The sequence below is a fragment of the Panicum hallii genome, chromosome 6 (genome assembly GCF_002211085.1).
Source record: "Panicum hallii strain FIL2 chromosome 6, PHallii_v3.1, whole genome shotgun sequence".
Taxonomy (NCBI): Eukaryota; Viridiplantae; Streptophyta; class Magnoliopsida; order Poales; family Poaceae; genus Panicum; species Panicum hallii.
In genome coordinates, this window is record NC_038047.1 from 43,121,803 (window position 1) to 43,143,824 (window position 22,022).

Sequence of the window (22,022 nt, forward strand, 5' to 3'; positions counted from 1 at the left end):
AGCACATACTGAAAATGAGCAATATGGCATCTAAGCTCAAACCTATGGACATGGAGCTTCCTTATGCTTTTGTTGTCCATTTGGTTCTGGCTTCTCTGCCAAAAGAGTTTGAGACTTTTGTTGTTAACTACAACATCAGCCCAGAGACATGGGATCTAGAGAAGCTCATTGCAATGTGTGTGCAAGAAGATGAAAGACTCAAAGCCTCGCATAGTGACACGCTCAACTATGTTAGGCATAACAAAAGAAACAACTCTTCAGATAAATATACGAGGCCACAAGGGAAACCTCAGTTCAAACGAGGTTCCGCTTCTTCTTCTTCTTCGACTCACTCAGGCAAGGGTGGAAATAAAGATCAACCACATATTGAAAAAGATCAATGCATGTGGTGTCACAAGACGGGACACTACAAGAAAGATTGCCCAGATTTTCTACGGCATTTAATTAAGAAAGGTGAGGATGTTATCACATTTATAGATGAGACCCTGTACGTAAGTTATTCTAAATCTACTTGGTGGACTGACTCAGGTGCAACTGTTCATGTTGCTAATTCTTTGCAGGGTATAAGTACAAAGACGATGCTACAAAGAGCGGATAGATGGCTGAAAGTCACCAATGGAGTTAGAGCCGACGTTGAAGCAGTTTGCCAACTCACGCTAGAATTAGAGAATGGCTTTAAACTCCAGTTACATAATGTTCTTTATGTACCCTCTTTGTCTAGAAATTTAATTTCAGTATCTTGTTTGGCAGATGATGGTTATAAGTGCCATTTTGGCAAAGAACAATGTGAGATTTTATTTGAAAGTCAGTGTGTTGGTCTTGCCATCCGACAAGACAAACTTTATATGTTGCCTATGCATGAGACTGTAAATTCTGTTAGCAATACTACGAGTATTGAACGTATGTCTAACGACGCAAGTCATAAGCGCAAATGATGCGACAATGAAAATTCAGCGAAATTATGGCACTGTCGTTTAGGCCATATTTCAAGGGGTAGAATTGAGAGATTAATTAAAGAAAATATTCTCCATCCGTTAGATTTTTCATATGAAGAATATTGCATCGATTGCGTTAAAGGAAAGTACGTTAATAAAATAAAGAAAGGAGCCAAACGCAGTTCAGGGGTTTTGGAGATAGTGCACACAGATATCTGTGGTCCATTTCCCATAAAGTCTGTAGACGGTTATGACTCGTTCATAACGTTTACGGATGATTATTCGCATTATGGATATATTTATCCAATTAAAGAAAGATCAGAAGCGTTAGATAAATTTAAGATCTTTAAGGCTGAAGTAGAAAATCAGCAAAATCTTAAAATAAAAATAGTAAGATCTGACCGTGGAGGTGAGTACTACGGTCGTCACACCCCGTATGGCCAAGTTCCTGAACCTTTTGCAAGGTTTCTACAGGAAAATGGAATAGTAGCCCAGTACTCTACACCGGGCGAGCCTCAGCAAAATGGAGTCGCTGAAAGACGTAACTGTACCTTAATGGATATGGTGAGAAGTATGCTAAGCTACTCCACGTTACCGATTAATTTGTGGATGGAGGCGTTAAAAACCGCTATTCATATTCTTAATCGCGTACCGAGTAAGTCGGTGCCTAAAACACCGTATGAGTTGTGGACAGGGAGAAAATCCATACTAAATTATTTACATGTGTGGGGCTGTCCAGCTGAGGCGAAAGTATTTAATCCAAATATCGGAAAGTTAGACCATAAGATAGTAAGTTGCCATTTTATTGGCTATCCAGAAAAGTCGAAAGGTTATCGTTTCTACTGTCCAAATGGATATACAAAGTTCGTAGAAACGAGACACGCTGTCTTCTTGGAGGATCAGATGATGAGGGGGAGCACGGTAGCTCGAAAGATTGACCTTGAAGAGAAGCGGGTTTTCGTACCTACTCCGATGATCCAAGATCCTTTTTTCATGCTGCCTGTTGCTGCTTCACCTATGGTGTCAGCACCTGTTGTTAGTTTTTCACCAGTTGCTGCGTCACCTACGGTACCAGCACCCGTTGTTAGTTCTCCTGCTGCGGCGACGAGTCAGAATCAGAAACCTGCCCTTCAGGATCCGACAGAACCGATAGCCGCACATCAGGGGGAGCAACAGCAGCCCCAAGTGGAAGAAGTGCCGATAGCTGAGGCACCGAGAAGATCTCAAAGAACAAGAAAGCCCGCTATTTCGAGTGATTATCAAATCTATAATAGCAAGGAAATTCAGATGGAGGGTGACCCCACTTCATTTGAAGAAGCCATGAGAAGCGTCCACTCGTCTGAATGGTTGGAAGCCATGAAAGACGAAATGAAATCGATGAGTACCAACGATGTTTGGGATCTAGAAGAAATTCCTAAAGGAGCCAAAACAGTAGGCTGCAAATGGGTCTACAAGACAAAATGTGACTCCAAAGGGAATATAGAAAGATATAAAGCGCGACTTGTGGCGAAAGGTTTCACACAACGAGAAGGGATAGATTACAATGAAACATTTTCTCCTGTTTCATGCAAGGACTCCTTCAGAATTATAATGGCGCTAGTGGCACATTATAATCTAGAGTTACATCAGATGGATGTAAAGACGGCGTTCCTCAACGGGGATCTTTATGAGAACGTTTACATGGCACAGCCGAAAGATTTTGTCGTGGAAGGAAATGAAAGGATGGGATGTCATCTAAAGAAATCCATTTATGGATTAAAGCAAGCCTCCAGACAGTGGTACTTGAAATTCGATGAAACCGTAAGAAAGTTTGGTTTCAAAGAAAACGAGGAGGACAACTGCATTTATACAAAATTTAAGAATGGAAAATTCGTTTTCCTTATTCTATATGTGGATGATATTCTGCTTGCTAGCAGCGATATTGATCTGCTATTAGAGACAAAGAAATTTTTGTCCTCAAAGTTTGATATGAAAGATTTAGGTGAGGCCTCATTCGTTTTAGGAATTGAGATTCACCGAGACAGAAACAAGGGGGTCTTAGGATTATCGCAGAAAGCATACCTAGAAAAGGTACTAAACAAGTACGGTATGCACGCGAGCAAGCCAACACCTGCTTCTATAGTCAAGGGCGACAGTTATGGGAAATTTCAGTGTCCTAGAAATCAGTACGAAATCGATCAGATGAAAGCGGTACCATATGCTTCAGCTGTCGGAAGCCTACAGTATGCTCAAGTATGTACGCGCCCTGACTTAGCTTTTGTCACCGGGATACTTGGCAGATTCCAGAGTAATCCAGGGATAGAACACTGGAAAATGGTTAAGAAAGCCTTGCGTTATGTGCAAGAAACGAAAGACCTCATGCTAACATACAGGAGATCTGAATCTCTAGTGATAGAGGGTTATTCAGACTCAGACTTTGCGGGAGATAAGGATGATAGAAAATCCACGTCAGGCTATGTGTTTGCTCTCGCAGGTGGAGCTATATCGTGGAAAAGCTCCAAACAGACAGTCACTGCATCATCTACGATGTATGTGGAATTTATAGCTTGTTACGAGGCATCAGGGCAGGTTAAATGGCTAAAGAAATTTATACCCGGATTAAGAGTGGTTGACAGCATAGAAAAACCACTAAAGATGTACTACGACAATGAGCCTGCAGTATTTTACGCTCACAACAACAAGTCGAGTGGAGCTGCCAAACACATCGACGTAAAGTTTTATGTTGTTAAAGAGCAAATCCAGGATCATACAATCAGTCTTGAGTATTTGAGCACAAAGAAAATGTTAGCGGATCCGCTCACAAAAGTCTTACCGCCCAATGTGTTCAGAGAACATTTAGCCGGCATGGGTTTACGGGAAAGCCTATGATTCCTGGACAGTAAGGGCCCAAAAGTACGGTTCTGTTTCAAACAGAAAGGTGTGTTGTGGCTGTTAATCCAGCAGTAATAACTGTTGAGACGAGGCATGCTCGATGCACTGATCTGAATGAAATTGAACGTAAGAAGTGAGAGAGTAAGTTGAGATCAAAGGGGAGAATGTTAGTTTGATCTCAATCCGGATCGGTCCAACGACCGATCCGGAATCGGTTACGCGCCCCGATCGGGGGCGCACCGCCAACCCAATGGCGGGTGGGCCCCCGTCGCGCAGCGCCACAATAAAAGGAAGGGTGGGGGCCGGGGCACGGATGACGAAGTTCATCGCGCTTGCCTGCAACCCCACCTAAAACCCTAGCACAACCCGATCTAAGTGCGGCGCTGAAGTGACGGGAAGCGCCGCCGTCGCCTCTACGTCGACGCTGTCTCCTCTGCATCATCATCATCGACACTGCTTGACCTCACCGCCGCTCGTGCACCCTCGTCCACGACTCCGATCGGCTTCCTCCTCGACGTCATGGCCAACAACGGCGAAGCCGGGGCTTCAACCGGTGGTATGGATCTAATCCGCCTTCCCCTATCTCTCTGTTTCTTTCTCGATTTGCCCTAAGCCTATCATGTTCAGTTGATTACCGAGCTAATTGACGTTTAGAAGATCCCTAAGCATCTATCAGCTCTGTCTCGATGTTGACCTAACATGGGCCGTTTACTTCTGACGAAAGCGTCTGGAGACATGGCATGTGGTTTCTATGAGTAAACGAAAACCACAGTGAGCTCAAACTCCGTTCTGTATGGATTTTGCAATATGACTGGTGGCCTAGTCTCAAGGAGCCGGTGCTATTGCTCATTTGATGAAAAAGATTTGAAACACAGACCTCTTAGCTCCTCCTGCAATGGCACCGAAGATGAAATATAGAGGCGCGGGTTCCCGCTCCAATGCCTGTAGCGGCAGCGGAAGCAGAACAGAACCCTCCTTCTTTTGATTGCAGGAACGAATGAGACTGACTTTCCTTCAGCAGGTCGTCCTTTCTTATCGGGGCACTGCAAGCCAGAAAGCTCCCCACAATTTATTGGGGATTTGAACCCCTCCCGGTAGGTCTTACCGGTTTGTGAAAAGTTGATGGCAACTCTGCAAAGGATGGCTCGTGCTGGAAGAACATGTCGATCGAGGCTAGTGGACTCGAACCACAATTTATCCTTTTAGTAGATCGTGATTTGGTCTGTCGTCCTCCTCGAAGGCTGTGCTATATGGGGAGGGCTTTGAAGCATTAAGTCATCGTTCAAAAGTATTAAAGGAATGGCCATAGGCTGATAACAATTAAACCGAGAAGGGCAGGGGGGAAGATAATTCACCGTCTTCGCGCCACAACCATCTCTTTTTTATAGGTTCTACGGACCGATGCTAGGCGGAAGACACCACTGGACGGATCCCAAGGGGGTCCGTCCTGCGACAGTGACCGACACGACGCTATACTGGAAAGGTCCCCTTCGGGGGTGCTATGCTCATAAAACTCTTCAAGCCAAGCGTCCCTTTGGTAACCCGGTGAACTCTCATGGCCAAATTCTTATTAAAGCCTTCTCTACCATGGAATTCGGCCTTGGGGGTCAACAGCCATTTCTTTCTCTCTCTGGTACAAATTCCCATCTCATGAGCGAACTGAGCGAGCCATGAGGCGCCTATCGGCAAGGCTTGGAAAAGCCTTAAGTTTAGGCTCCCTTCCTTCACTGACTCACTTACTTATGAGCAATGCCCACTCACTTACTTATGAGCAATGCCCACTGCCACCTGAATACTTGATTCATTAAGGTCGTTCTCATTTCGCAGAGGTTCTTATCGCGATCTTTCTATTCTATTCTTTATGGACCTGGAGCGTATCTTTAGACTCAGATTTTATGAAAGAGCGAAGCAAAACTAAAGATAGTTCGGGCCGTGCCTTGTCTCCATTGGGTAGCGCTGAGCCTCGTATGAAGGATTGCTTGATCGAAAGGAAGGATTGGTTGGCAAAACAGCTTTAGCGATGACCCTTTAGAGGGTATTGTTAAAAGATCCTCGATTCCTAAAGAAATAGGTTTACCGATATATGTGTTTGAATAGGAATAAGCATGTTCAGGCTATTCGTGGAGTCGATCACCACCACTTGAGATAGACGCTTCAATTGAGACAGAAATGTCACTGGTCAGCTCCTTTAGAAGCAGTTTTCCTCTTCTTCAATCTCTAATCCCGAAGGGAAGCGCAGGAATCAAATCAACGAGAAATACTATACTAGACTAGACTATACTATACTATACTAGAACTCGTCTCGTCTTCACAGTTCCACAGACAGCGAGCTCCCAACAAGATTTGAAAAAATCATTATCCCCAACCTAGGGCTGGTCGAGGTTTTAGTCTAAGCCATTATACAACAATTCTGGACCCACACAATCTCGATTTGACACAGCAACACTTTCCGGGATGAATCAAAGGCATGGAAAGGGAAGAGCTTTCCTTCCTTCCCCTAATCACTTCCGTTCCGAAGCCTATCATCTGAATTCCATTTCTTTCACCACTTGGAAATGGGTAAGTAAGCTAGGCAATCAACAAGATAGGGAACCTTGCGCCAGTCATACAGGTTGTAATTTGCCGGCCATATAATCTTATTAAGTAGTTGCAGGTCACTATGACTTTATATTCCACAAACAATAGCTTCGCAGTTATCAGAATACATGGAGCGCCATAGCGACCTGTGTTTTCTTTTTAGTTTTTCAGACCCATAGAACAGATCTAAGTATACATAAAAATGAACAATTTTCAAACTCATGGACGGTCGTTCTTTCTCTTGTGAAGACGTATTGCGAGTTCTTAAGGTATATCAATCTCACTGTCTATGCTGTCAGATGCTTGATCTTATCTTCTTCAAGTCTATCTATCAATCATCTCCAGTCGTTTCCAAACAAATAAAAGAAAAAGGCCCCAGTGCCTATATACGTGTGGCAGAGGTACAACTGAAATTTCTAGAATAAATTATTGCAGATGTGAACTGGATAAAGAAAAACCTTCTAATTTTCAAATTTCTTCCTGAACGTAGATGTAGACTGAATCTCATAAAATAAAATGTTTTTTTTCTAAATTCGTTTGTTGCAAGCAGACAAGGAGAGGTACTAACATAAGCAAGCACACGGTTATATGAGCTACTATAATATTTCTTTAACTGCAAATTTGCAATACAGTGTGGCTCATCTGCTGATCACTGTTCCAGTGATCAGCAACGTTCCCGTTTCACATCTAGTTACTAGCTAGCCTCCGTGCTCTCTCAACTAAATATCTATTTAATTACTGGGTACTTATATTATAACCTCTGATATTACGAATAATCTTCACTGGTTGTGTAGCGACCTTTCTTCCTTGTTTTTTTCTTTCCTCTTGAGACTGAATTGAGGTCACTCACTGAACTAGTTGAAGCGATCGAAGAAGGCGATCATGTCCTTGTAGACGTACTCCCTGGCGCAGACGCCGATGACGAAGTCGAGGTGCGCGAACTGGTCGAGGTACTGCACCGTCAGCTTGTCGGGGTCGTGGCCCCGGAGGTCCTCGAGGAGGAGGCGCACGTCGGCGGGGTCGGCCAGCGAGTCCCGGCCGCCGTAGGTGAGGAAGAGCGGGAAGCCCGCCGGGATGTTGGACATCTCGTACACCGGCGGCTCAGCCTGCCCGTAGCTGGCGATGTTCCGCTCCGGCAGCACGTAGTCGTACTTGGTCAGCACGCCGTCGCGCACGGCTGCCGGTGCCGAGAAAGGAAAATAATAAACGCAACGGATTTACTTCACCACTCCGTTCAGTAATTCTTCAGCGTTGACTGGACAGCGGTTGGAGAAGGTTCGTACTCTGAGCGAAGTGGACCATGGTCTTGGTGGACGTCGGCTGGGGCTCGTACTTGAGGAAGACGTCGACGGCCGAGCTGTTGAGGCAGTAGTTCTTGCCGGTGATGGAGCCGACGAGGTCGTAGCAGTTCGCCCCAGGCCCGCGGCAGAACGCCCTGATCAGGCTCGTCACCGGAGGCCTGCACTCATCAACGGAGGAGAAACGGCCATCATCAGCGCCACAATGAATCTGAACCCGTTCCCCAACACGGAGTAACCTGAATCTGAATCTGCAGGCACGAGGACGCCGTACGCTAGCAGGTTGAACTCGGCCACGCCCAGGAAGTCCGAGATGATCTGTGTGTTCGAAGACGGTGAATCATTTGGTCAGTCAGAACAGAGTTTTATTTGTCTCGAAGCAGCAGAATGATATAGGTTACCTCTCCGACGAACGCTCTGGCGAGCAGGATGCCGATGGGCGTGGTGATGTGGGCGAGGTAGGCGACCGGCGTCAGCAGCGCCGCCGACTTGAGCTGGTCCACCTCCCGGCCCTCCGAGAAGGCCGCGAGCGCCACCAGCGTCCCCTGAAACCGAAAGGCAGAGAGAGAAGAGTTCAGGCCCGAGGCTTCGTCGATTCTGCACGACTGCAGCTAGCAGATCGTTGGGGCCGTACCATGGAGTGCCCAACGTAGTGTGGCTTCTGCCCGGTCTGCCTGCAGACGAAGTCGACCATGGCCGGCAGGTCGTTCACCACCAGGTCGTCCCAGGACCAGTTCCAGTAGAGCTGAGGAACAGAAGGGATCGAAATCGATTAGCATTTCAACAAGCAGTAAGTACTCGGCGTACACGTGAGGCAGGGTCGTTACCCGGCTTGACGGGTCGAGCGAGACGTGGCGGCGGCTCCAGCGCGTGCCCCTGTTGTTGGCGATCCAGACGTCGAAGCCGCGGTCGGCGAGGATGAACGGCAGCGACTCCTCCGGCGACGCCAGCAGCCACGACATGCCGTCCTGCCAGCAGCCACGAGTGACCACGTCACACACGTCACAAGTCTTATTTTCAGCTAAAACACCAGCACGCACAGAAGGCAGCGGCAGGATCGTCACGTTCGTAAATGTTCACCGAACTGTGCGTGTGTAGTACTGATACAGGCAAGGCCAAGGCCAGATCCATCCATCTCCGGGCACGCTGCAGCGTTTCCGGATCCGGAGGTCCGGACTGACAGCCCGATCGCACCGAGAGGAGCAATATGGTGTGATGGGTTTTCCTATGAAAGGCAAGTAGCGGCAGCAGCAGCACCGGCCATCACGTATTAGATTCCTCGTTTCCATTTGGGGGTATCTCAGTTCTCGGTTACGTCAGGAGAAAGATATGTTTCGGCCCATACACGCTGACACACCCGTACACACTTTGCAGCTGAGAGAGACTTAAGTCTGGCTGTAAAGCTTAGCCAAAGGAGCAAGATACTCCAGCTTGCTATGATAGGGTGCTGGTCACATGAAACTGACAAGAAAGGAAAAAAGAATGCAGGAGCCATGCACGCGCGCGTACCACAAGAACCCCATGCTGCAGGAGCACCGGCTGCCCCGCGCGCGCGCCGCCGCCGCGGCCTCTCGGGATCCTTTGCAGGCTCAAGATGTACCCGTCCGCCGTCGTCACCTGTGTGCATGTATCCAGGAAATTAAAGCCAACCAGGCAATCAGGGTACGCGCAAAAACTTTATTTCCTTTCTTTTTACTGCCACATGAATGAAGATGTGCATGCAAAGCTTCTGGATCCGCTTCACGGACGGTGTGCACGAAACGGAGCCACGATCATGCCAAGATCGAATGGAAGGAGCAGAGAACCTGGTGCTCTTCGCAGGGGTAGCCGAGCGGCGCCACGGCCAGCGCGCAGGGGCCGCCGCTGCCGGCAATGTCGCGGCCGCGGAAGGACGGCTGGCCGGCGGCGCGCGCTCCTGCGGCGACGGCGAGGTGCAAGGACGCCACCACGAGCGCGACGGCGACCGCCGCGGAGGGGGAGAGGCCGGCGGGGACGATCATGCTGGCGGTGCCGGCTGCCGTGCGCGTGGTAGCTGCTGCACCCCCACTAGCGCTAGCGGTGTGCGCGTATCGTAGTGTGATCGAGACAAGCAGACGCGTGCGCGCGCGGGTATTTAAAGTGCGCGGCCGCCGGGGATGGCAATGGATGGATGGATCAGGAGCATTACGCGGATCAAAATGGGGTGCAAGCAGAGCGCGAGTGTCATGCGTGTGAACGCGAGAATCCTGGTGCATCGCTTTCGTCAACGTGACACCTTATTAGGCTCCGGCGTAGCAGCGCCAATGATAGCACGAGCCATCCATCCACTTTGGGGTGTTTGGTTGAAGGAGATGGGGTGGTTCATCATGAGTTCATCTCGTAAACTTTGATGAGATGACCACATCCCTCATGTTTTACACAAGTGATTAGCTTGTAAAAGTGATGATGTAGTGATGGATCATTCCATTCTGTTTTCACAAACTAAAACAGTAACAAACGTGAGAAGTGAGGAGATGATGGACTACCCCATTTCTCAAACCAAACACCCCACTTATTCTTATTTATTGGCGAGTTCGTTAGGCATGTATGATTTGTGCGTCTACACAAACTTTGGTTCGTAAATTCTCACCTTGTTTTGAATTCTTGAGTGATAAAAGTAAGCAACTGCAGTGGTCTCCCGACAGAAGAAAGGAATAGCTGCAACTGAGAAACAGAATATTGATGTCCAGGTAAAACTCAGAACAGAAAAAAGGCTGTTTCATGAGACCTTTCAATAGCATTTCAATGCTCTTTTCTCCTTCGGCAAAATTTTCTACAGTAGCATGCAGGCGCTCGTGCAGCAGGACAGACTGTGAAGTAAGAATTTTCCATGCAGTGATACTCTGCCGCGACAATGACGCGAGCGGTTCCAGTCCATCCATGCCACACGGTCAGGTCAACCACTGAGATCTGGTCTAACAGTGACGGCAGTAAATGCTAGTAGTAAAATTAGAGTACCATATTCATTACTCAATTGAACCACACTGCTACAGTACATTGCATTTTTAATTACATAAATGGCTTTTAGTAATTTACCAGTCATGCATAAAAGTTATTATTATCTTATTTTGTTAGCTAGTCCACCAATATGTGCAAAAACTAGTGATGTTGGAAATTTGTGGTTTTATTTTAGTCCTATAGCTAATAAAAATTGTTTATCTTTGTCCTCGCTCATTTCTTCGCATTCTAATAGAATATTCATATAAGTACTTTGTAGTCCTTTATCAGGTCGCGCTTCTTCTTTTTTTAAAAAAAACATTAGCTAGTTCAATTACTCTATACATTTTCCATCCCTGTTCATAGTTTTCCCATGTTCGTACTTCGTAATTAGCGATGTAAGTTATATTTATTTTGGATCATTGGAACGATCTAAAAATTTGATAAAATGAACTAGGACGGCATTGTGCGTAATTAATTTTAGATAAGAAACGAACTAAAATGACATGCCATCATAATTAATTAGTTGATCCATAGAATACCATTGGGTATCCAGTTGCATCCCTATTCGTATCGTAATGGTAAGATATAGGTATGATGAGAGGCAACAGGGCATGTACCACCAATCCACCATTTGGAGTTCATGATTATAATGCATTAAGCAAATGAACCTTTTGAGTTGGCACATCCAGAATGTTGGAGCAAAAAGACACAAAATGTTGGCCCAAAAGAACACGTCCATTAATTAGTGGCGCATGTAATTGTGGAGCAATACGCTTATCTCTTCATGCAAAAACACCGCACACCTGACTTCCTAGAAACTGAGCTAGAGGTACAAGAAAATCAGACCCTGCACTGTCGGCAACAAGAAACTATGGAGTTGCTTCAGAATTCAACAAGATAACAGTATTCGCCTGCTGCAAACATTTTGCCGCTCCCAGTTGATGGGCAAAAAAAAAACGAGTTCAGTCAAGCAACATGTCGTCGCACGGGATGACATGATCAACTTCGTTTGGACTTCACACATCAGTGTGGGCTCTGCTCGTCAGCATCCGGTACTCCCGTCTCGCACACGTCTCCCTGAACATGCAGAGCCCGTTCTCGGGTTCAGACGCCCGCCGGTGATGGCGGAAGGCCCCAGCTCGAAGACACAAGTGGGAAACGGACATGCCACATGCCCCCATGGCTCCATGCCCCTCGCCGCCGTGCGGCCTGATCGCTTTGTTTCATTGGGCTCCGGGAGGCTCATCCGCTCGCGTCTTTTCTTGCGGGAACAAGGCTTCGAGTAGCGTACGTGCCTTCTCGGTAACCGAAGGCGCGGCATGGCGCGTGCGAGGCGGCATGGAGGCCGGCAATCATCTGTGGCTGGCTCGGATCCTTAACTGAACTTTACAGTCCTCTGAACAAAAGGAGACTCTCTGGACGTCAGCTCGAGCGTTCACATCTCCAGCCTGCTTGGTGCGTAGGATAGTGGTGGAGTCACTCAAGTGATTCAGTGCCCTGTTGTGCTGGCAACTGGTGCCGCCTGGTGGTGGTTTTATTGTTGTTGTTGTTGCAGCACTAGTTCGGTGCCTCGGAGTGTAGAGTAGAACGTGTGATCCATTTGCCATTGGTGAGTGCACTCAAATCGTTTGTAGATAGGCCACTACACATCCTACCTCGAACAAAAAATGGTAGCGATCGGAACTAAAGCATACACTACTGGAAACAAAGATTTCTCTGTGGCTGTGGGTGATGAATTTTTTTGACGGTTTTTTTGGAAACACACGGGAAAATCATCTTCTTGTAAATCGAACAGCCACCATATAATCGAAAGGATTACATTAATTATTCACGCCTGCTGCCTAAAGCTAAAACTTTAAAATAGCTGGCAAATTCTGCCACACTACACTACCACTTCTGGTCTTCCGTCAACCGGTGGTCCTTCACATGTCTGCCGTCGCTTTAATTTGTTCTTCTTTCCTCATCGAGATCAAATGGCGAAAAATTGCCAGTTTTTCTGAAGCTGACTGAACTTCTCTTCAGAGTTCAGACTTCCATTGGAAGAAGCAAGCTGTCGTCAGCATGGAATGGCAGCCAGCCATTACCAGCCGTAGGACATGGGTCGGTCTCGGTCCCCAGTCTCCAGTTCTCCACGTCTGCAGGAGCAGAGCTGAGAGGTCATACTCTGAGGGCCTCTTTGGGACGGCTCCGCCCGGAGGGACTCCGGCTCCGCGCTACAATAATTATACTGTGCTCCACTGTAGCGATGAAAAAATGGCTCCAGCTCCCTATTACATTTGTCTAGACAGAGGAAGGAGCAGCTGGAGCTGCGTTTCCTGGTTCCTCCGGCTCCGCGCAATAGGGCGCTACAGGGCCGGAGCCGGAGAGAGCCATGCGAAACGGGGCCTCATACCCTGCAGCAGCGCCAAGTAGTTGAGTGCAAGCAACGTGGCTGATCCCTTCGAAGCTGCATAGCCAGCCTGACACATCGAATCGTTCGAGTGAAAAGAGGAGTGAAAAGAATGATGCTCCATTTGACGTGCTTATCCCGAACGATCACGTAGGACTACTGGTTGCTCTTCTGAAGCAAGCTGGAAAAGGCAAAGATTCTTGACATTGGAGTGGCAACTGTCAGCTGCTACAGTGTTACTTTTTTAAAGAGCTCTGATCTTTGGGACATGACATGTGATTAGGCAGGCTATTTTTCTTTTCAGCCGAGAATAGGCTTTGCTTCCGAGTTCAGACGGTGAAGCGGAGAGTGCAGGAGCATTTCCCCACGGCCCACGCCTCCACACTTGGATGAGAGACGACACACGGCGCCGTATGGGCCTAAAAGCCCAACTGAAGCGATTCGGTTTCGTTTTGCCCCAAGTTTAGACCCACATTCTGAAAAAAAACATTTTCTGGCCCAAGTCAAGCTCGTCGGTCCACGAAGTCCCCCAACCCAAAAGTCCGGCTCGGCCCGCTCAGTTACTTTTTTTATCTCGAAAGGCCGCCCGCTCAGTTACTGGGTTTCACCTTTCTAAAATGGGTCGTCTCAGCCCAAATCACCTTTCTAATTAATAATCCACCCCCTGGGTGCGGTTATATGTCACCAACACCACCAACGAATTTTTTTTAAAAGGATTAAAAATTAAATTCAAAAAAAAGTGCCAATTTGGAAAATTTCGAAAAATATGTACCTCCCGCTCGACCAACGGGCGGGAGGTGTGGGGCCGGACACCTCCCGCCCCTCCAACGGGCGGGAGGTGCCAAATCCTTTTCTAGGCCCCTCCCGAGGGCCTCTTCACGAATAATAAACTTTTCTTATTCGCGAAGAGAGCCCTGACGCGGCCGGGGGGCATCCCGTCCGCCCAACGGGCGGGAGGTGCGGGACACCTACAGTGCGGAGGGGCATCCCGCCCGTTGGGCGGGCGGGAGGTTCCCCTCCCCCTATGTAAGCCCACCTGCTCCCTAAATTCCCATTTTATTCAGCAAAAATTAGGAAAAAAAGAAAGAGAGGAAGGAAGAGAGGAGAGGAAGCGGCGAAGCTCTGTTCACACATCGATTTGGAGGTATGTTCTCGTTCTAGTCGTATAATTACTTGAAAATAACTGTAATCTAGGAAATATTTCTTAGGGTAGTTATATTTTAAATAGTTTTTAGTATTTTCAATTATTTTTAGTATAATTTATATTCTGAATAGTTTGGAATCTGAAAAATATAATCTGGGAATCGCTGAAACTTAGGGTCATTGTGTATTAATATGTAGTATAACTAATTTATTAATAATTGACAAATATGTCTTCCGAGAAGGGTACTTTTAGTATATATTACGGAGAAAGAAATGTGATTTATGGGCCGAATAGGGTAGATTTAAGTGAATTCAAATGTGCGGTCAGAGGAATTACCAGACCACATGAGAGGACATTTGAATCCCTATGCAACTAGTTAATGAGCGGATTAAGGATTAATCAGAAGATACACACTGTATCTTACTTAATTTATCATGCAGATATGGTGCAGATACCGAAGCTTCTTGACGCGAGCACCGACGTATGGCACAGGTCGTACCTGGCAGCAGTGGAGGGGCAGCAGCTTCACGAGTGGCGCTCTCGTGTAGCAAAGGAGTTGTTGCACCTAGACGACCGCTGGCTTGACAGGTGATACTTTGTATTTTCTTTACGGAATGAATGTACTGCTTGTACGATAATTGTAACCATAATGCAAAATATACAGGTTACGTGAGGCTGGTTTGCTGCCACTCGCACGTATGCTTCAGGTCGGCGACGGCCAAGACGGTGGCGCCAAGAAGCGGATGTAGCTCGACCGCTCTCTACTTGCGGCGTTGGCGGACAGGTGGCGTCCGGAGACGCACACATTCCACTTGCCGTGCGGGGAGATGACTCCCACGTTGCAGGACGTGTCGTACATGCTCGGGCTTCCCATTGCGGGGGAAGCCGTTGGCCCAGTTGCCGTGCCACTTACCTGGAGGGCGGAGCTTCAGGAGCGGTTTGCTCCAGTGAACCCGCCATATTTTTTGGATGTATCTGACACGCCCGGCCCCGCCAAGGGTTGGGTAATACAATATAGGGTATTTACAATTATTTTTAATTAATATAATTGAATCATATGTGACTGCCTCTAAGCATTGAACGAATATATTTCAGGCTCAGAATCTCCACCCTCTGGCTGGGCAGTATGAGGTGTCGCGCTGCCTGGAGGTATATCTGTTGTGGTTGTTCGGCTGGGCTCTTTTCTGCAGCTCTAACGGCAACTATGTGGACAAGGTACTCATCCAGTACGCGCGCGCGAGTGCGGATGCGGAGCTGGGCCAGGTATCTGGGTGGAGCTGGGGATCGGCAATGCTTGCTGCCACGTACCGAGGCCTTTGTCAGGCATGTTTCAAGATAGAGAGGACCACCGTCATCACAGGCTGTCCACTTCTGCTGCAGCTATGGTCGTACGAGCGATTCGCCATAGCACACCCCTAATCAGCGAGGAGCCTTATCCACCTGAGATTAATGGGCTGTGGCACGAGGACAGCCCCACGATGGGTTCGCTTTGGACCGATTGACGGGTAAGCTCTTTAATTTACTGTTGTACATTTCTGTATATGCAAAGTACCGACGCAGTTGTGTAATTTTGCAGATAAGCTGGGCACATCGGCAGGTCCGAAAAGTATACCCGCAGTTCGTGTCCGAATTTGATCGGTTGCGGCCACAGGATGTCATCTAGACCCCGTACACCGATGCGGCTGTCCAGACACGTGCGCCGTACGGGTTGTCCTCCCTGTGCACGCGTGACGAGGCGTACTGGCTCACAAAGGCGAACCTAGTGTTCAATATTGTCGTGGAGCCGTACTGCGTCGAGCGAGTGATGAGGCAGTTCGGGCGACGACAACATTTCTCTCTCCTACCCCGAGCGTTCCAGGCTGTGCCGCGCAGCGTACACGAGTAAGTTTGTGATAACTCGTTTTCTATTAATTATATAACCGTTATTATGAAATAATATTATCTTCCAAATATTTGCAATAGATATTCGTGCAGGGGATATCATGCCAACAAAGTGAACTGGGTTGTTAAGCTGCACGAGTACTTAGCACCTGACGATGTGTGGGATGAGCTGCAGCCACACACAGAGGCGTCTTACGGCGCATACCTCCGCTGGTACCTCACTCGCACGCGTCCGTACGTCACTCTTTCACGTATTGATGACGCAGAGCATCAGCACGCGCCGTTCATCTCGGACACGTATCCCTTGTACTGTGATCAGGCGCAGCGTGGCGCGGTACGTCTTTCGCAACTTCAATTATTAAATCTTTTTAAAAAAGTCGATAACAATATTACTCTGCTTTCCATTACTCAAGCAGATCGATCCGATCCATTGCATGGAGGTCGAAGCTGCATCTCAGATCACGTTGTTTGACCGTGGAGTACGTGTACCGTAGGCACAGTACAAAGAGAGATTTCGTCGGATTCATAACAACTTGACGCGAGCATTACGTGCATTGATGTGTTGCAGCAGAGACGACGTGGGGGCCTCCAGTTCATCTCTTGCATCCGCCCACGTGTACACAGCTGGCCCGCCCATCAACCTCCGCAGCACCGCAGACAGCGTCCAGTGGTACTGCCGCCAGTTCGAGCTGTAATTCCTTTATAATTGCCATTTCGATCAACTTTGATTTACACGACTAATTTTGTTTGTTTTTATAGTTATGCACTCGACGGCAATGGGGCCTCCTCCTGCAAGAATGGAGCCTCAGACGTTTGACGCCTATGCTCCAGGAACGTCTCTCCCGTCAGGTTCGACGCCAACTGCTCTGTATTCTCAGGGCTTTACTCAGCATGCGTGGTCGATGGGAGCTCGTGCACACGGTGGTCAGTTCGGTGTGCCGGACTGGGACGGCGGCTCCGTCAGTTTATCGGAGTTGGAGGGCGGCGGCGCCGGGCCTGACATCATTGGCCCCTCCCAGACGTATGATGCTCCACCTCCACAGTCCCAGGATGACCCGTTCACGCCAGCGCCTCCTCCGCCTCGTCCTCACCGTGCTCCAGATGCACTCACGTACTCGGAGGGGCACATACGCCGACGGCCTAGGACTAGGGGGAGAGGAGCAAGAGAGCGCGAGGACCGGGACAGGCAGAGTAGATACTCCTGATTTGGTGGACTCTGTATATTTAATCTATTTTTTATATCATACTATTTTATTTTTAATGGCTTGATGTATCGTACTGTCGTAATATTTGGATTCTACGATGCAAAACGTTATCGCCTAACCATCTTTATACGAGTTTTAGATATCATAATTTTCTTCGTAAAATTAAACTAAAATTTTATATGTATACAAAAGAGTATGGCGAATAAATCTTGTATTTGAAAAAATATGAATTTTAAATAGTTTTTAAAACATAATTTCGAATAAAAAATAAGAAAGTGGGCACCTCCCGCACGTTGGGTGGGGGGATGCCTCAGGAGGGGGACTCTTCGCGAATAAGAAAAGTTTCTTATTCACGAAGAGACCCTCGGGAGGGGTCTGGAAAAAGATTTGGCACCTCCCGCCCGTTGGATGGTGGGAGGTGTCCGCCCCCACGCCTCCCGCCCGTTGATCGGGCGGGAGGTACCCATTTTTTAAAATTTTCCAAATCGGCACCCTTTTTTAAATTTAATTTTTAACCCCTTTTTAAAAGAGTTCCACCACCAACCATCACCTATAGATTCCTCCATCAGCCCAACAGTCCACTGCATGGACTCTTTGCGCCTAGTACACTCTGGGGTAAAGGAATCTATCCACCGTATCGTAATTATGACCATATGCAGCATATGCCCAGTGCAATAAAAGCGACGTGTTAGCAAATTAAAAGTATAAAATTATTACTCCACATGCGAGAGGCGTTCAACTAAAAAAGTCACAAATTCAAAAAGGAGGAAAAAAATAATATAAAAATATAAGAAAGTTTAGTATAAACAAATAATAGAAAATGAAAAAAGAAAATAAAGGTACAAAATTGTTAAAAGAAAGGAAAAAATAAATATAAAATAACCAAATGTATATAAAAAGGAAATATTAAAAAAATAGAAAAACAAGTTGTATTAAAGGAAAAATAAAATAAAAAGGGAAATAAAAAATAAATAAAGAAAAGAAAAGAAAAACTGACATTGAAAAGTAAATAAAAAATTAAAGAGATAAAAACAGAAACATAAATTAAAACGAATGCAAAAGTAATGCACAAGGCAAAAGTAAAAAGAAAAAGAAAAGAAAATGAAAAAACTTACAAATGGGCCACAACCACGCTGTCCCTCACCACACAAAAAATATGAAAATCGATTAATAGATCAAATTTAATTTAACAGGGCGCGTTTTGTTTTTCATGCGATGGTTGGCTGATTTGTCGTGCGACGTGATATACGTAGATCGTCCGTACTAGAGGGCTCTGTCTTGTAAAGATCTTCAGGCTTAGATAAACAGGTGCGGTTATGCATCACTTCAGGTGATGGTTCCATCACCTGAAAGGAACCCTAACGCAGAATTTAGATGGTCCGCCAGCGCAACAACGAAGCATGCAGACTGTTTGCAGGTATGTTACCAGCTAAATAAGAGAGAATAGGAGAGAATATATGCATGCATGCATAAATAGACAAAAGTGCTGACGTCAGCCCAGCCACGTGCATGCAAATCCAAAAATAAAAAGCTATAACTATTAAATCGAGACCTAGATTAAAATTAGATTGCATCATTATCTTTCTTATGATGAGATCTTCGAAACAAGGCCAACTCGCCTATACTTTTACGATATTTTTTAAAAGTATTTTTTATTATTAAATAATTAATTTCGGCTACTGTAAACAAATATTTTAGAACATGAAAAAAAATTATTTTCTACGAACAAAAAGTTAAATATGATGAACACATAATAATTACAATAAACAAAACACTAAACGTCACGAACATTTAATTGTATGACATAAATAATAAAAAATGAATATTGCGAATAAATAGGTCAATGCCATGGAACAATTTAATCTTCAAATCGAACAAATAACTTGGCATTGCGAACAAACTAGTGACCCGCAGTCGAATAATTGTACATAAAGAACAAATACGTGCATATCTTTAAAAATATTTTTATTAGCATGTATACACGTGCTAAACAAGTTAGTACATAAAAATAAATTATTAAAAAACTCTTCGACACGTCCACCCCTTTTATAAATTCTATAACATAATTAACAAGTTAGTTAAAAAAGTAAAAATTAAGAAAAATAAATAAAAATTTAGTATTACTGAAATGAATAGAAAAGGAGAAATAAAGAAAAAAGAATATTATACCTTATCATGTTTTGAATCTGCATGTCAAATGAAACTAACATAAATTATTCCTTAGCTATAAATAGTCCTAATGTAAATACTAAGATAATATTAAGTTACGTAAGAATACCTATCTAAGGTTAGAAAGAAAAAAATAGAAAGAAAGAAAGGAAAAATTAAAAGAATATGTATAGAGAGAATTAGAATGGGAAAAAAGAAAGAAAGGAAAGGATAAAAATGTGATAATAAATAAATAGGGAAAGAGAAGAAAATAAAAAGTTAAAAAAATGTAAAGAAGAATTTTTTTTTTGTCAAACTCACTAGCTTGAAGCTCTCTGTCGAGGGCGAATATCACGGATCCACCGAAAGTATGTCCCTTAGGAAGCTCATTATGGGTTAGCTCTCCCACAATATGCGGCCCAACCTAATCAAGGCTGTCACATGGCCACGGACGGCCCATCAGCAGGAGAGGCACCGACGGTCCAATACCAAGCCTAGAAGAAGGGCACAAGCCATCTCACTCGACCACCAGAGGTCAGGCTCCGCCTCGCTCGACCCTAAGGATGCAAGCGCGGCCTCGCCCGACCCCTGTGAGAGAAGCCCCACCTCGCCCGACCCTGAAGGGGATCTCCGCTTCACCCGACCCCGAGGGAACGGATTCGGTCGTACCCACTGCAGGGACGTGGGGCCCCCAGGGTCTCACAGAATGACAAGTCGTGCTGGTGGTCGAACCTCTGGCGCGGGGCCAGGTAAGTACGTGCCTCGACATGACCTATGGAAAGGACAGACCATTATCGCAAGCTCCGGTTGTCCGCCGCACCGGAGGTCAAGCCGTAAAACGCACCGAGGGCTCACGCCGTCCGTCTTGTCGGGGCGCACATTGTAACATTCAGGTAATTAGAGATATAGACACTAGGTATTAGTGAGTTGTATGCATGCTATGGTGTATATGAGTTGTACAGAGAACTAGGGGTATATTTGTAAATTATGTGCAATTGGGTAAAAATGCTATTAAATGTCAAATTCAAATGACCATAGAGATGAAAAGTGCAAATGCTAAGTTAAAACCTAAGAGAAATAGACTTTGTATAAAACTAAGGACCTATGTGTAATTAATACAAATATATAAAGGGGTTTATATGAGAAATGATTAAAGTATAAAAGTAAAATTCAGATTTACTTAAGGGTTAATGTGTAAAAATACAAGTAATCATGACAAACCAAAAAAATTATAAACATGCCCAAAATTTGATCAAATTTAGGTGGGCAAAGACAAAGTTAACTCAAATTCCATCTTTGTTTCAAAATGCAATATAAATAACTGTAAACTTTGAGTTTCTGAACCCAAGCACTAAAGCAATGTTATAGAGTTTGAAAAACTCTACAACTTTTATGTTAAGTATTTTCTCATTTGACCTTTGTAGCAGTGGGAAATCTTAGTTTACCGAGAGGTCCCTGAAGTTTTTGGAAATCACAAACAAGTCCCCCGGACCTCTCCCCTCTCTTCTTCCTCCTCGCGCACGTGGGTCCCTGCTCTGCTCGCCTGCCGCCGGCAGTGCTTCGCCCCTGCCGCCGCCGATGGCGCCACCTCCTGCTGGCTTACCTTCCCACGCGTCGTCCCCTCTTGGCCCCGACCTCTTTCCTCTCCCCTGGTGGCCTCTCGCACGCGCGCCACGGCATCCCCGAACGCTCGCCGGCTGCCACCTCCTCGTCGTCATGGAGAGCTCACCACAGAGCCTTAATTTCCTATCTCTCGCGCGCAGCAGCATCACTTCAACGCCTACATCCTGTTCTGCCAGTTCCAGTGCCCAATTCCGAGCGCTCGACCCAAATTCCACCTCCGTCGTCCTCTCTTGCTCCGGCCACGCACGGCACGCCCGTGGGCAGCCAGCACCAGACCCTCTCCGCCCCAATTAACCCTTGCGCAAGCTTCCCCGTAGCTCACTAGTGCTCATCGACCACCCGTTGCCCTCCAATTTCAACCGGAGTTTCGCCTCCGACGAGCGCCGCCGTCGCCGCCTTCGGCCTCACCATGGGCCGCACGACTCGAGCCTCCCCACACCCCCATGACCCCTTAGTGAAGCGTCCCCCCATCAGGGAAGACTTAAAAGTGTCACTTTATCAGTCCCAGGAGGCTGATAACACTTTTATTACATCAGATGGTACATCACCGTACAACTCTACGCGGTAATGGGCAGTGAAGCGCCACTATCGCGAGGATTACAACCAGAACCCACACAACTACACTAGCTACGAACAAAGGATCATCAGAGTCTTGCGCCATGCGGAGCTCCAACGGTGACCTCACCCACAGGCAAGACTGGGTGCGGGACGGGACCCTACTCGTCGTTCTCGGGGTTGTAGTCGGGATCCTCCACTGTAAAGTAAGAACGGGGTGAGTACAACCATACTCAGCAAGTCCAATTACACCCACGGGGGGGGGGTTATAACAGAGTTAAATGCATAGGATAATCCAAGGATAAATTTACGGTTCTTTTGCGGAAACACAATTATATGCAGGGGTTCGTTTTAAAAGCATTTTTCAAAACAAGTTTTCAAGTGTCTAAGAACACACGATGTCAATCTGTACGGATCCAAGTTTCAAGCCGCTACCGG

The 22,022-nt window shown here is 46.4% G+C and overlaps 1 protein-coding gene across 1 annotated transcript; it reads right to left on the reverse strand.

Moving 5' to 3' along the window:
- Positions 1–6,846: 6,846 nt before the first annotated feature.
- On the reverse strand, positions 6,847–9,758 carry LOC112897368 (triacylglycerol lipase 2). The gene is made up of 8 exons (XM_025965655.1): positions 9,487–9,758; positions 9,191–9,298; positions 8,509–8,649; positions 8,316–8,426; positions 8,083–8,226; positions 7,956–7,999; positions 7,667–7,842; positions 6,847–7,560 (listed from the first exon to the last, which is right to left on the reverse strand). Exons 1-8 carry the CDS (start codon positions 9,679–9,681, stop codon positions 7,238–7,240), a joined length of 1,242 nt encoding a protein of 413 aa, XP_025821440.1. The 5' UTR covers positions 9,682–9,758; the 3' UTR covers positions 6,847–7,237.
- Between the last annotated feature and the right edge of the window lie 12,264 nt (positions 9,759–22,022).

Bases quoted from the DNA above. Each gene is read 5' to 3' on its own strand.
- LOC112897368 (XM_025965655.1), bottom strand. From the start codon at position 9,681: ATGATCGTCCCCGCCGGCCTCTCCCCCTCCGCGGCGGTCGCCGTCGCG. The intron at 8,650-9,190 runs GTACGCGCGCGT...GGCTGCTGGCAG, and splicing joins TGCAGCATGGGGTTCTTGTG to GACGGCATGTCGTGGCTGCT. The intron at 8,000-8,082 runs GTAACCTATATC...TCGAACACACAG, and splicing joins CCAGAGCGTTCGTCGGAGAG to ATCATCTCGGACTTCCTGGG.